At 52.5% G+C, this 13,685-nt stretch overlaps 1 protein-coding gene across 4 annotated transcripts in view; it reads right to left on the reverse strand.

Annotated features, from left to right (window-relative positions):
• ilk (integrin-linked kinase) overlaps positions 1-13,685 on the reverse strand; it is a 122,382-nt gene that overhangs the window by 91,694 nt on the left and 17,003 nt on the right. For 2 of the 4 annotated variants that reach the window (XM_085999859.1, XM_085999865.1), the window contains exon 2: positions 1,302-1,541. The exons of 1 other annotated variant lie outside the window; for it this stretch is intronic. In XM_085999859.1, the coding sequence (XP_085855985.1) occupies positions 1,302-1,390 (89 nt within the window). In that variant the 5' untranslated portion in view covers positions 1,391-1,541. Of the gene's footprint in view, positions 1-1,301; positions 1,542-6,849; positions 6,872-13,685 lie in introns of those variants that run through there. One more of the 4 variants, XM_085999860.1, reaches the window with a different exon arrangement.

The raw sequence follows: 13,685 nt of genomic DNA on the forward strand, positions 1-13,685 counted from the left end.
AGAAACTGGGCCAGGGAGCTTCAAACCGATTCACTGAATCAATGGAGCGCCACAAAAACTGGGACACTGGGAACACGGGACTGTGTGAGGGAGGAAAGGCAGGCTGCATGGGCCACAATTCCTTGGAGTTTGCCAAAGGGCGGCGGCCAGAATTGAAGAAAAGTGATTGGCGAAGTGATCAAAGCACGAGCCAGGCTTTGAGCAATGCTGTGTGGAGAGGGAGTGATGGGAGCAGGAACATGTTCTGCACATTGATACATCAGTTTTGACCACGGGTCAGATGCAGGGAAAGAAGCTCGGGGTTCAATGGGATGCCGAGGATGCGCAGACACTGTCCAGTACCCTCTGTGACCAGGGTTTTGATCAAGTTCATGCCGGTGAGGTAAGGAGCTCTTCTCCACTGGCAGCAAGAATCCCACTGGGCAATCTCAGTCCTGATACTGCAGTGTGCTGGGCACTAATCTCCGACAGGCACCTCTGATCACAGATTACCCATTGCACAAGGGTGTGTGAAACACATCAACCCGTGCCACTGCCTCCTCACGGTATCCTGTCACATTCCATTTGTTCCATCTCCATGAAATTCCCTCCAAGTGCTTCACGTCACGCCACACACAACGGCTCCAGCCTTTGATGGCACTGTCACAGCACTTACAGATTAAATATCTCACCAACCTCCAAAACCTACATTCCACCAGTGTTCAGCACGACCCTCAAACATCCAATGTCGTCACTGGATTGATTTAAAGAAATTGTGACAATAAACTATTGGGAAAAAATGATACAACAGCACAAAAACAGGCCATTCGGCCCAACCGGTCCGCGCCGGTGTTTCTGCTCCACACGAGCCTCCTCCTGCCCCTCTTCATCTCACCCTATCAGCACATCCCTCTATTCCTTTCTCCCTCGTGTGTTTATCCAGCTTCCCCTTAAATACATCCACACTATTCACCTCAACCACTCCTTGTGGTGGCGCGATACTGAAGCCAAAACATTTCACTGTTGTACAATACACTTCTCACGGGATAATCTTAATTTATTTCTTCAAATTGCTTCAGCACAACCATCAGTGACACATGAAACAATGGATATAAAAGATCCCACGGCACTCTTTGAAGAGGAGCTGGGGAGTTCTCTCCGGTGTCCTGGACAATACTTATCCCTCAGCCACCATCACTAAAACAGATTATCCGGTCATTATCACATTGCTGTTTGTGGGAGCTTGCTGTGCGCAAATTGGCTGCCACGTTTCCTATATTACAACAGTGACTACTACTGGGCGCCCAGAATCAGACACTCACCCCTGGTTCAGGTCATTCTCTGTGTTGTCCAGCCAGAGGCGAACCGCCACCGCGTTGCCTTCCCGGCACTGGGTGAAGATGTCATCCATCCTGCCCTTCGTGTCCCAGCTGCTCCGACTCTGCTCCCGTTGGACACCAGGTGGAGAAGACAATCTGAATGCGTTAATCCGAAGTGGGTGCAAAGAATCCACCAGGTACGATTGCTAACCAGTCGGAATCCAATCTCACCAACAGCCCGGCCTGAAAGGAAGCAAGAGGTTTTCAGGGACACGTACCAACACTGTTTGTATTACAGGCCTGGGGTCTCCAGTGTGGGACCATCCCCCAAGTGAACATTACCCAGGTAAGCGGTAACCTGTTTGTCTCACCCTTTGCCCCCCCCAATTGTATTGATAAACACTGGGCAGATCGAGGCCATTGTCTTCAGTATCCACCCCCCACCGACTTCATCCCCCCCCCTGGCCACTGTCTGAGGCTGAAGCAGACCATTCGCAATTTCAGCCTCCTATGTGACCACGAGCTGAGTTTCTGACCCCATAACCGCTCCATCACCAAGGCCGCCTACTTTCACCTCCATAACATACACACATTTCCACTCCACAGAGTTGTGGAAATAAGGGAGGATGGAGGCCGAGACTGGAGGCGTTCAGCCTGTGACGCCAAATGACAACGGAGATTGACAGAATTAATCAATTTTAACAAAAGTTATGACTACAGTGTCAGCCGTGGCTCAGTGGGCAGCACTCTCGCCTCGGAGTCAGAAGGTCGTGGATTCAAATCCTACACCAGAGACCCGAGGCCATAATCCAGGCCGACACTCCAGTGCAGTGTTGAGGGAGAGCTGCACTGTCGAAGGTGCCGTCTTCTGAATGCGATGTTAAACCAACTGCTTTCTCAGTTTGACAATATGACACTATTTGAAGAAGAGCAGGGGAGTTCTCCCTCAACCAACATAACTAAATAAACAAATGATCTGTCTCTCCCGCCTCCCTCAAACCCTGGACCAGACTCTGCATCAAGAGCGTGTCCACACCAAGGCCTACAGGCCCTACAGAGCCTGAGGCCCAGATAATCCAGCCCTCACTAACTCAGTCCTGTTTACCTTTCGATTTCTACTCACTGGTGTGTCCTGACTGAGATTTGTGGGTCCGAGAGAAGTTGCTAATGCCGGCACCTCATTGATGATCAAATTCTAAATCCCAAGAGCTGTGCGTACTTGCAGCTTGAGATATACGGAAATTAATGAAGACAAAATTAAATGCAGCCCCAGGATACGAGTGTGTTGGACACTCCCCGCTCTAGCACGAGAGGCACTCTGCGGCTGTATCCAGTAACTGAAACAGAAAACTCAGGGTAGCATTTAGAAATTAAATCCCCAGGAGGACGAGACATGTGGGAGGTCGTCGTTGCGATGAGGTCATGGCTGAGAGTGAAGTTTGTGCAGTTTATGATCAGCAGTCGGGCCCAGAGATTGGAGCAGAATCTTTAACACTGTCCTCGGACCACTCCCGAAACTGCTCAGCTGGCGGATGCACAGATCCCAGTGCGATCCCGGATCTGTGCCGTTAGCCAATGTCCATCAGGATGGACTCAGACCGAGCTCCTGCTCCTGATATTCTAAGCAGCGATTTCTGCTGAAAAAGTGTGAGTGTGCGAAGACACAAGCGGGCTCGGCTGTCGTGTTCGCTGACACTCTGGGCTCCCAACGTGAGGTGCCAGGGGCCTGACCACCCTCAGGGAACCGGACTACACCCAGCAGGGAATCAGTGCTGGCACAAGTCGAGAGTCGGGTAGAAAGACGGCCATTTCTAAAACATTACTCAACTCCGGGTTATCTCCCACACACCGAGCAAGGTTAGGGTTCCTAAAAACTTTAACACTAACACAGCCCAAAGTAAATCCCACAGTCAGGTCACCTGAGAAACAATCATTTGATGCCAGTCCAAAGCCCCCAGCAGATCCAGTGAAAGGACCCACATGACAAATATTGTAGATTCCTGATCATTGGGTCAACTATCTTTACATCGAATGTAAACAGGCCTTTCACGGCGCACGTGTGCGGGTTAGACACCAGGTTAAGTAGGGAGTATCCTTTTATTAAACTTGTATTTCTACAGCGTCTTTCACCACCTCGGGATGGTCCAACGTGCTCGACAGCCAATGAAGTATTTTTTGAAGTGTAGTCACTCTTCTTCTTCTTAGGCAGTCCCTCGGAACCGAGGATGACTTGCTTCCACACTAAAAATGAGTTCGCAGGTGACTGGTGAGTCCAATGCAGGACCTTCAGTCTCTGTCACTGTTGGGGTTGTCCATGAGGGTCCTGATGTTCCAGGTCCCGAACTTCATTTTAAAGGGTGGAAGATGCCTGTGCGTGAATTCTTTTAACGTGGGGTGGCCGTTGCACACCAGCTACCACACGGGCTTGACAGAGCAAGGTCTTGGTCCAATGGCAAGGGGATCCAAGAGGATTGGAGACCAGGCTCTGCTACATCGGCCTAGCACACACACACACACACACACACACACACACTCCTACTGTCCTCCTCCCTCCTTCCCGCAGGTCCTCTCTGCCTGGGTTTCATAGGCTATAACCTGGTGTAATGTAGGAAACGCAGCAGCCAATTTACGCACAGCAAGCTCCCACAAACAGCAATGCAACAATACCCAGAAAATCTGTTTTAGTGATGTTGGTTCAGGGATAAATATGATAAAAATTGTACAGCACAGATGGAGGTCACTCTGCCTGTGGCGGTATTTCAGAGAAGGGGAGTTCTTCCCGTGTCTGGGCCAACATTTATCCTACATTACAACAATGAACATAAGAATATAAGAAATAGGAGCAGGAGTCGGCCATACGGCCCCTTAAGCCTGCTCCGCCATTCAATAAGATCCTGGCTGATCTTCTGCATCAAGTCCACTTTCCTGCACTATCCCCATATCCCTTGATTCCCTTAACATCCAAAAATCTATCGATCTCTGTCTTGAATATACTCAACGACTGAGCCTACTTCTTCTTAGGCAGTCCCTCGGAACCGAGGATGACTTGCTTCCACATTAAAAATGAGCTTGCAGGTGGCTGATTAGTCCAATGCGGGACCTACAGTCTCTGTCACAGGTGGGGCAGACGGTGGTTGAAGGGGCGGGTGGGTGGGGTGCTTGGGTTGACGTGCGCTCCTTGCGCTGCCTGCGCTTGGCTTCCGCTTGCTCCCGGCGAAGAGACTCGAGGTGTTCGGCGCCTTCCCGGGTGCTTCTCCTCCACTTTGTGCGGTCTTGGTCCAGGGATTCCCAGGTGTCAGTGGGAATGTTGCACTTTTTCAAGGAGGTTTTGAGGGTGTCCTTGAAGCGTTTCCTCTGCCCACCTGGGACTCTCTTGCCGTGTTGGAGCTCCGAGTAGAGCGCTTGTTTTGGGAGTCTCGTATCGGGCATGTGGACGATGTGACTCGTCCATCGGAGCTGAGCGAGCGTGGTCAAAGCTTCGATGCTGGGGATGTTGGCCTGAGCAAGAACACAGACGTCGGTGCGCCTATCCTGCCAATGGATTTGCAGGATCTTGCGGAGGCAGCGTTGGTGGTACCTCTCCAGTGCTTTGAGGTGCCTGCTGTACATGGTCCATGTCTCTGAGGCATACAGCAGGGTGGGTATCACTGCTGCCCTGTCGACCATGAGCTTAGTGCCGGGTTTGAGGTCCTGGTCTTCAAACACTCTCTTCCTCAGGCGACCGAAGGCTGCACTGGCACACTGAAGGCGGTGTTGGACTTCATCATCGACGTCTGCCCTTGTTGACAGTAGGCTCCCGAGGTATGGAAAGTGGTTCACGTTGTCCAAGGCCTTGTCGTGGATTTTGATAATCGGGGGCAGTACTGTGTGGCGGGGGCAGGTTGGTAGAGGAGCTTTGTCTTACGGATGTTTAGTGTAAGGCCCATGCTCTCGTACGCTTCGGTGAAGGTGTTGACGATGGTTTGGAGTTCGACCTCCGAGTGAGTGCAGACGCAAGCATCGTCTGCATACTGTAATTCGACAACAGAGGATGGGTCGACCTTGGATCTGGACTGGAGGCGACGGAGGTTCAACTGAGCATCCACAGCCCTCTGGGGTAGAGAATTCCAAAGATTCACGACCCTCTTCAGCTCAGTCCTAAATGGCCGACCCCTTATCCCGAGACTATGCCCCCTGGTTCTAGACACTCCAGACAGGGGAAACAACCTCTCAGCATCTACCCTGTCAAGCCCTCTAAGAATTTTATATATTTCAATGAGATCACCTCTCATTCTTCTAAACTCCAGAGAGTATCGGCCCAATCTACTCAATTTATCCTTATAGGACAACCCTCTCATCCCAGGAATCAATCTAGTCAACCTTCACCAGAAAAGACATGCCGATCCAAGCCGACTACCACCAACCCGCCTCAAATCTGGAAGGCCATTCTGGTGTAATTTTGGTCATTTTGGACCATCACTGAAGCCCTTCAGCCATCTCCCCTCAGCCTTGATGACCGATGGCGAAATGCTTAGAAGAACTGCGACACATGGAATGGATTCCTTACAGAGGACCCCACAGTACAACTTGAGGGATCAAACCTTCCTTGCAAAGACTGGACAGCCATCATCCGCCTCAGAACTGGTCATGGTAGATGCTGCCACCTTCTCCATAGATGGAAGATTAAAGCATCCCCATCATACGTCTGTGGAGCTCCTGATCAGACCCTGGAGCACATCATTGCACACTGCCCTCAGAGAAAATTCGCAGGCAGCCTACAACATATCCACACAGAAGCTTTGGCCTGGGTATCCAACTTAGATATTGACATTTGATTTGCTTTGGTACTACCATACCAAAGAAGAAGTGAACCTTCGTTGCACTGCCTCTACGGCAAGTATATCCTTCCTCAGTTAGGGAGACCAAAACTGTGCCCAGTACTCCAGGTGTGGTCTCACCAAAGCCCTGTACAATTGTAGCAAGACTTCCTTACTCTTATACTCCAACCCCCTTACAATAAAGGCCAACATGCTATTTGCCTTCCTGCATGTTTAACTTTCTACACAAGGACATCCAAATCACTCAACATCAACACTGAATCGTTTCTCCCCATTTAAAAATTATTGTTTTTCTATTCTTCCTACCAACGTGAATAACCTGACATTTCCCCACATTGCACTGCACTGGAAGTGTTTCACTGTCTGTGAGGCGCTTCGGGCGGTGCTGAGGGAGAGAGGGGAGGGGGGAGGCTCGGCTCCCCGGCCCGGGGCTCTGGGGCTGGGCCAGAGGCGGATCCCCCGGCCCGGGGCTCTGGGGCTGGGCCAGAGGCGGATCCCCCCGGCCCGGGGCTGGGGCTGTGGGGCGGGCCCGAGCCCCTTCCGCAAGCTGAGGGAGCGGACACACAGAGCCCGGCCCCCGGCCCGCCTCTCCCGGCCCCGCTCCCCCTCTCCCGGCTCCCTCTCCCCCCGGAGCCCCGCCAACGCTCAACAGTTTGTGCAAAGGGAGCGAGGCAACACCCGCCGACCCCCCTCACCCCGCTCCCTCCCCCCGGAGCCCCGCTCCCCTCACTCACCCTCTCCCGCTCTCCCTGCCTCCCGCAGCCCGCGTCTCAGCACATGCGCACCACCGCCCGCAGCAACTGAACCGCCCAGAGACAGACCCTGTCCCAGACTGTGTCCAGACCCTGTCCCGGAGACAGACCGTGTCCAGAGCCAGACTGTGCCAAGATCCTGTCCCGGAGACAGACCGTGTCCAGAGACAGACCGTGTCCAGACCCTATCCCGGAGACAGACCGTGTCCAGAGACAGACCGTGTCCAGACCCTGTCCCGGAGACAGACCGTGTCCAGACCCTGTCCCGGACAGACTGTGTCCAGAGCCAGACTGTGCCCAGAGCCTGTCCTAGACCCAGACTGTGCCCAGAGCCTGTCCTAGACCCAGACTGTACCCAGAGCCAGACTGTGCCCAGAGCCTGTCCTGTGCCCAGAGCCAGACTGTGCCCAGAGCCTGTCCTAGACCCAGACTGTGCCCAGAGAGAGACTGTGCCCAGACCCTGTCCCAGAACAAGACTGTATCCAGACCCAGACCCCACAGCGGATGGGATGACAGGATTGCCGTGGGGAAGGAGGCAGCATTGAAAGGCTCCCACAAATATTATCATCATCTTCTAAGGCAGTCCCTCGGAACCGAGGATGACTTGCTTCCACATTAAAAATGAGTTCTCGGGTGACTGATGAGTCCAATGCGGGACCTACAGTCTCTGTCACAGGTGGGGCAGACGGTGGTTGAAGGGGTAGGTGGGTGGGGTGCTTGGGTTGACATGCGCTCCTTGCGCTTGGCTTCCACTTGCTCCCGGCGAAGAGACATAAGAACATAAGAAGGAGTAGGCCATACAGCCCCTCGGGCCTGCTCTGCCATTCAATAGGATCACGGCTGATCCGAACCTAGACTCACGTCCACTTCCCTGCCCTCTCCCCATAACCCCTAATTCCCTTATCAGCTAGGAAACTGTCTATCTCCGTTTTAAATTTATTTAATGTCACAGCTTCCACAGCTCTCTGAGGTAGCAAATTCCATAGATTTACTACCCTCTGAGTGAAGAAGTTTCTCCTCATCTCAGTTTTGAAACGGCAGCCCCTTATTCTAAGATTATGCCCCCTAGTTCTAGTCTCACCCATCAGTGGAAACATCCTCCCCGCATCCACCCGATCAAGCCCCCTCACAATCTTATATGTTTCGATAAGATCGCCTCTCATTCTTCTGAACTCCAATGAGTAGAGGCCCAACCTACTCAACCTTTCCTCATACGTCAACCCCCTCATCTCCGGAATCAACCGAGTGAACCTTCTCTGAACTGCTTCGAGAGCAAGTATATCTTTTCTTAAATATGGAAACCAAAACTGTACGCAATATTCCAGGTGTGGCCTCACCAATACCCTGTATAACTGCAGCAAGACTTCCCTGCTTTTATACTCCATCCCCCTTGCAATAAAAGCCAAAATTCCATTGGCCTTCCTGATCACCTGCTGTACCTGCATACTAACCTTCTGTGTTTCATGCACCAGGACCCCCAGATCCCTTTGTACTGTAGCACTTTGCAGTTTCTTTCCATTTAGATAATAACTTGCTCTTTGATTTTTTCTGCCAAAGTGCATAACCTCACACTTTACAACATTATATTGCATCTGCCAAATCTCTGCCCACTCACTTAGCCTGTCTATGTCCTTTTGCAGGTTTTTTATGTCCTCCTCACTCACTGCTTTCCCTCCCATCTTTGTATCGTCGGCAAACTTGGTTACGTTGCACTTGGTCCCCTCCTCCAAATCGTTAATATAGATTGTAAAGAGTTGGGGTCCCAGCACTGACCCCTGCGGAACACCACTAGTTACTGATTGCCAACCTGAGAATGAACCATTTATCCCAACTCTGTTTTCTGTTAGATAGCCAATCTTCCACCCATGCCAGTATATTACCCCCAATCCTGTGATTTTTTATCTTGTGCAGTAATCTTTTGTGTGGCACCTTGTCAAATGCCTTTTGGAAGTCCAAATACACCACATCCACTGGTTCCCCTTTATCCACCCTGTTTGTTACGTCCTCAATGAATTCGAGCAAATTTGTCAAGCATGATTTCCCCTTCATAAAACCATGCTGATTCAGTCCGATTAAATTATGTTTATCCAAATGTCCTGTTACTGCTTCCTTAATAATGGACTCCAACATTTTACCAACCACAGATGTTAGGCTAACTGGTCTATAGTTTCCAGCCTTTTGCCTACCTCCCTTTTTAAATAATGGCGTTACATTAGCAGTTTTCCAATCTGCTGTGACCTTTCCTGAATCCAGGGAGTTTTGGAAAATTACCACCAATGCATCCACAATCCCTACCGCTACTTCTCTCAAGACCCTAGGATGTAGGCCATCAGGTCCAGGGGATTTATCCGCCTTAAGTCCCATTATCTTACCGAGTACCATCTCCTTAGTGATTTTAATCGTGTTTAGCTCCTCCCCCACTATAGCCCCCTGTTTGTCCAGTGTTGGGATATTTTTAGTGTCCTCACTGTAAAGACTGATACAAAATATTTGTTCAGTGTATTTGCCATCTCCATGTTCCCCACTACTAAATTCCTGGTCTCGTCCTCTAAGGGACCAACATTCACTTTAGCCACCCTTTTTCTTTTTATATAACTGTAGAAACTCTTGCTATCTGTTTTTATATTTTTTGCTAGTTTACTTTCATAATCTATCTTCCCTTTCTTAATTAATCTTTTAGTTATTCTTTGCTGGCTTTTAAATGCTTCCCAATCTTCTATCCTCCCACTAGATTTGGCTACTTTATATGCCCTTGTTTTCAGTCAGATACTATCCTTTATTACTTTACTTAGCCACGGGTGGCTGTCTTTTCTTTTACACCCCTTTTTTCTCAGTGGAATATATTTTTCTTGAAAGTTGTGAAATATCTCCTTGAATGTACACCACTGCTCCTGCACTGTCTTACACCTTAATCTATTTTCCCAGTCCACTTTAGTCAACTCTGCTCTCATACCTTCATAGTCTCCTTTATTTAAGCTTAGTACGCTGGTTTGAGATCCAACTCTCTCACCCTCCAACTGAATTTAGAATTCAACCATTTTATGGTCACTCATTCCAAGGGGATCCTTTACTAGGACATTTTTTGTTAATCCTGTCTCATTACACAGGACCAGATCGAAGATTGCCTGCCCCCTGGTTGGTTCAGTAACATACTGCTCAAGGAACCCGTCCCTAATGCACTCTATGAACTCTTCCTCAAGGCTGCCCTGCCAAATTTGATTTGTCCAGTCAATATGAAAGTTCAAATCTCCCATTATAGCTGTTCCCTTATTACAAGCCCCAACTATTTCCTGATTTATACTCCGACCAATAGAGTTGCAACTGTTAGGAGGCCTATAGACTACGCCCACTTGTGAATTTTTCCCCTTATTATTCCTTATCTCCACCCAAACTGTTTTACTATCCTGATCCTTTGACCCAATATCATTTCTCACTATTGCAGTGATTCCATCCTTTATTAACATAGCCACCCCACCTCCCATTCCTTCCTAATAGTCAAATACCCCTGGATGTTTAGTTCCCAGTCATGGTCACCTCGCAGCCATGTTTCTGTAATGGCCACCAGATCATACCCATGTGTAGTTATTTGTACCGTCAACTCGTCTATTTTGTTACGAAAGACTCGAGGTGTTCGGCGCCTTCCCGGATGCTTCTCCTCCACTTTGTGCGGTCTTGGGCCTGGGATTCCCAGGTGTTGGTGGGGATGTTACACTTTTTCAAGGAGGCTTTGAGGGTGTCCTTGAAGCGTTTCCTCTGCCCACCTGGGGCTCTCTTGCCGTGCCGGAGCTCCGAATAGAGCGCTTGTTTTGGGAGTCTCGTATCGGGCATGCGGACAATGTGACCGGTCCATCGGAGCTGATCGAGCGTGGTCAAAGCTTCGATGCTGGGGATGTTGGCCTGAGCAAGAACACTGACGTTGGTGTGCCTATCCTGCTAATGGATTTGCAGGATCTTGCGGAGGCAACGTTGGCGGTACCTCTCCAGTGCTTTGAGGTGCCTGCTGTACATGGTCCATGTCTCGGAGACATACAGCAGGGCGGGTATCACTGCTGCCCTGTAGACCATGAGCTTAGTGCCGGGTTTGAGGTCCTGGTCTTCAAACACTCTCAATATTATAAACGTTAAAGACAAACAGCACTGAACGCTTGATATGCTAGTGAATAGAATACTTTGAACATTGAGGGGTCACACAGTAAGAGTATGTTGTTTCTAATCAGCATTACACTGGCCTAAGCCTGCGATTTCCACCCTCCCTCGTTATCTGTCCGTCTATAGGATCTCCCACTGTGCTCCCGCACAGGGCACCTCAGCACACTGTCACTCTCACACTGTAATACCTTACACAGGCTGGCGGACACTCACTGCTACTCATTTATTTTTAAAAGCCGTCTCCATTTCTCAGCACTAACACACATAGCTCTCAGGAACACCCTATCCCCCAGCAAGGGCCCAGCACTGCCAGCAGTACAGCACGAGACCATCCCCGGGGCAACTGGCTGCAGGATACCCTGCCCACCCTTTTACCCACAGCCAAAGCTGACAAAAATACCCAGAAAAGGAGTCTTATTCTTGACATAGTATTGTCAGCTTGGCTCAGTGATAGCATTCGAGCCTCGGAGTCAGAAGGTCATAGATTCAAGTCCAACACCAGAGACTTGAGCACAAAAATCCAGACTGACACTCCTAGTGCAGTATTGAGGGAGCGCCGCACTGTCGGAGGGGCAGTACTGAGGGAGCGCCGCACTGTCGGAGGGGCAGTACTGAGGGAGCGCCGCACTGTCGGAGGGGCAGTACTGAGGGAGCGCTGCACTGTTGGAGGGACAGTACTGAGGGAGCGCTGCACTGTCGGAGGGGCAGTACTGAGGGAGTGCTGCACTGTTGGAGGGGCACTACTGAGGGAGCGCCGCACTGTCGGAGAGGCAGTACTGAGGGAGCGCTGCACTGTCAGAGGGGCAGTACTGAGGGAGAGCGGCACTGTCGGAGGGGCAGTACTGAGGGAGCGCGGCACTGTCGGAGAGGCAGTACTGAGGGAGCGCTGCACTGTCAGAGGGGCAGTACTGAGGGAGTGCTGCACTGTTGGAGGGGCACTACTGAGGGAGTGCTGCACTGTCGGGGGGGGCAGTACTGAGGGAGAGCCGTACTGTCGGAGGGGCAGTACTGAGGCAGTGCTGCGCTGTCGGAGGGGCAGTACTGAGGGAGCGCCGCACTGTCGGCGGGACAGTACTGAGGGAGTGCTGCACTGTTGGAGGGGCAGTGCTGAGGGAGCACCGCACTGTCGGAGGGGCAGTACTGAGGGAGCTCTGCACTGTCGGAGGGGCAGCACTGAGGGAGTGCTGCACTGTCGGCGGGGCAGTACCGAGGGAGCGCTGCACTGTCGGAGGGGCAATTCTCAGGGAGTGCTGCACTGTCAGAGGAGCAGTACTGAGGGAGCGCTGCACTGTCGGAGGGGCAGTACTGAGGCAGTGCTGCACTGTCGGAGGGGCAGTACTGAGGGAGCGCCGCACTGTCGGAGGGACAGTACTGAGGGAGTGCTGCACTGTCGGAGGGGCAGTACTGAGGGAGCGCCGCACTGTCGGAGGGGCAGTACTGAGGGAGTGCTGCACTGTCGGAGAGGCAGTACTGAGGAAGCGCTGCACTGTTGGAGGGGCAGTACTGAGGGAGCGCTGCACTGTCGGAGGGGCAGTACTCAGGGAGCGCTGCACTGTTGGAGGGGCAGTACTCAGGGAGCGCTGCACTGTCGGCGGGGCAGTACTGAGGGAGCGCCGCACTGTCGGAGGGGCAGTACTGAGGGAGTGCTGCACTGTCGGCGGGGCAGTACTGAGGGAGCGCTGCACTGTTGGAGGGGCATTTCTCAGGGAGTGCTGCACTGTCAGAGGGGCAGTACTGAGGGAGCGCCGCACTGTCGGAGGGACAGTACTGAGGGAGCGCTGCACTGGCGGAGGGGCAGTACTGAGGGGGCGCTGCACTGTCGGAGGGGCAGTACTGAGGGAGCGCTGCACTGTCGGAGGGGCAGTACTGAGGGAGCGTCGCACTGTCGGAGGGGCAGTACTGAGGGAGCGCTGCACTGTTGGCGGGGCAGTACTGAGGGAGCGCCGCACTGTTGGAGGGGCAGTACTGAGGGAGTGCTGCACTGTCGGCGGGGCAGTACCGAGGGAGCGCTGCACTGTCGGAGGGGCAGTACTGAGGGAGTGCTGCACTGTCGGAGGGGCAGTACTGAGGGAGTGCTGCACTGTCGGAGAGGCAGTACGGAGGGAGCGCTGCACTGTCGGAGGGGCAGTACTGAGGGAGTGCTGCACTGTCGGAGAGGCAGTAGTGAGTGAGTGCTGCACCGTCAAAGGGGCAACTGAGGGAGCGCCGCACTGTCGGAGGGGCAGTACTGAGGGAGCGCTGCACTGTCGAAGGGGCAGTACTGAGGGAGCGCTGCACTGTTGGAGGGGCAGTACTCAGGGAGCGCTGCACTGTCAGAGGGGCAGTACTGAGGGAGTGCTGCACTGTCGGAGAGGCAGTACTGAGGGAGCGCTGCACTGTCAGAGGGGCAGTACTCAGGGAGCGCTGCACTGTCAGAGGGGCAGTACTGAGGGAGCGCCGCACTGTCGAAGGGGCAGTACTGAGGGAGCGCCGCACTGTCGGAGGGGCAGTACTGAGGGAGCGCCACACTGTCGGAGGGGCAGTACTGAGGGAGCGCTGCACTGTCAGAGGGGCAGTACTGAGGGAGTGCTGCACTGTCGGAGGGGCAGTACTGAGGGAGTGCTGCACTGTCGGCGAGGCAGTACCGAGGGAGCGCTGCAGTGTCGGAGGGACAGTACTGAGGGAGCGCC

This window comes from Somniosus microcephalus, chromosome 10 (assembly GCF_052327205.1).
Source record: "Somniosus microcephalus isolate GS21.2 chromosome 10, FLI_Smic_1.0, whole genome shotgun sequence".
In the NCBI taxonomy this organism is placed as follows: Eukaryota; Metazoa; Chordata; class Chondrichthyes; order Squaliformes; family Somniosidae; genus Somniosus; species Somniosus microcephalus.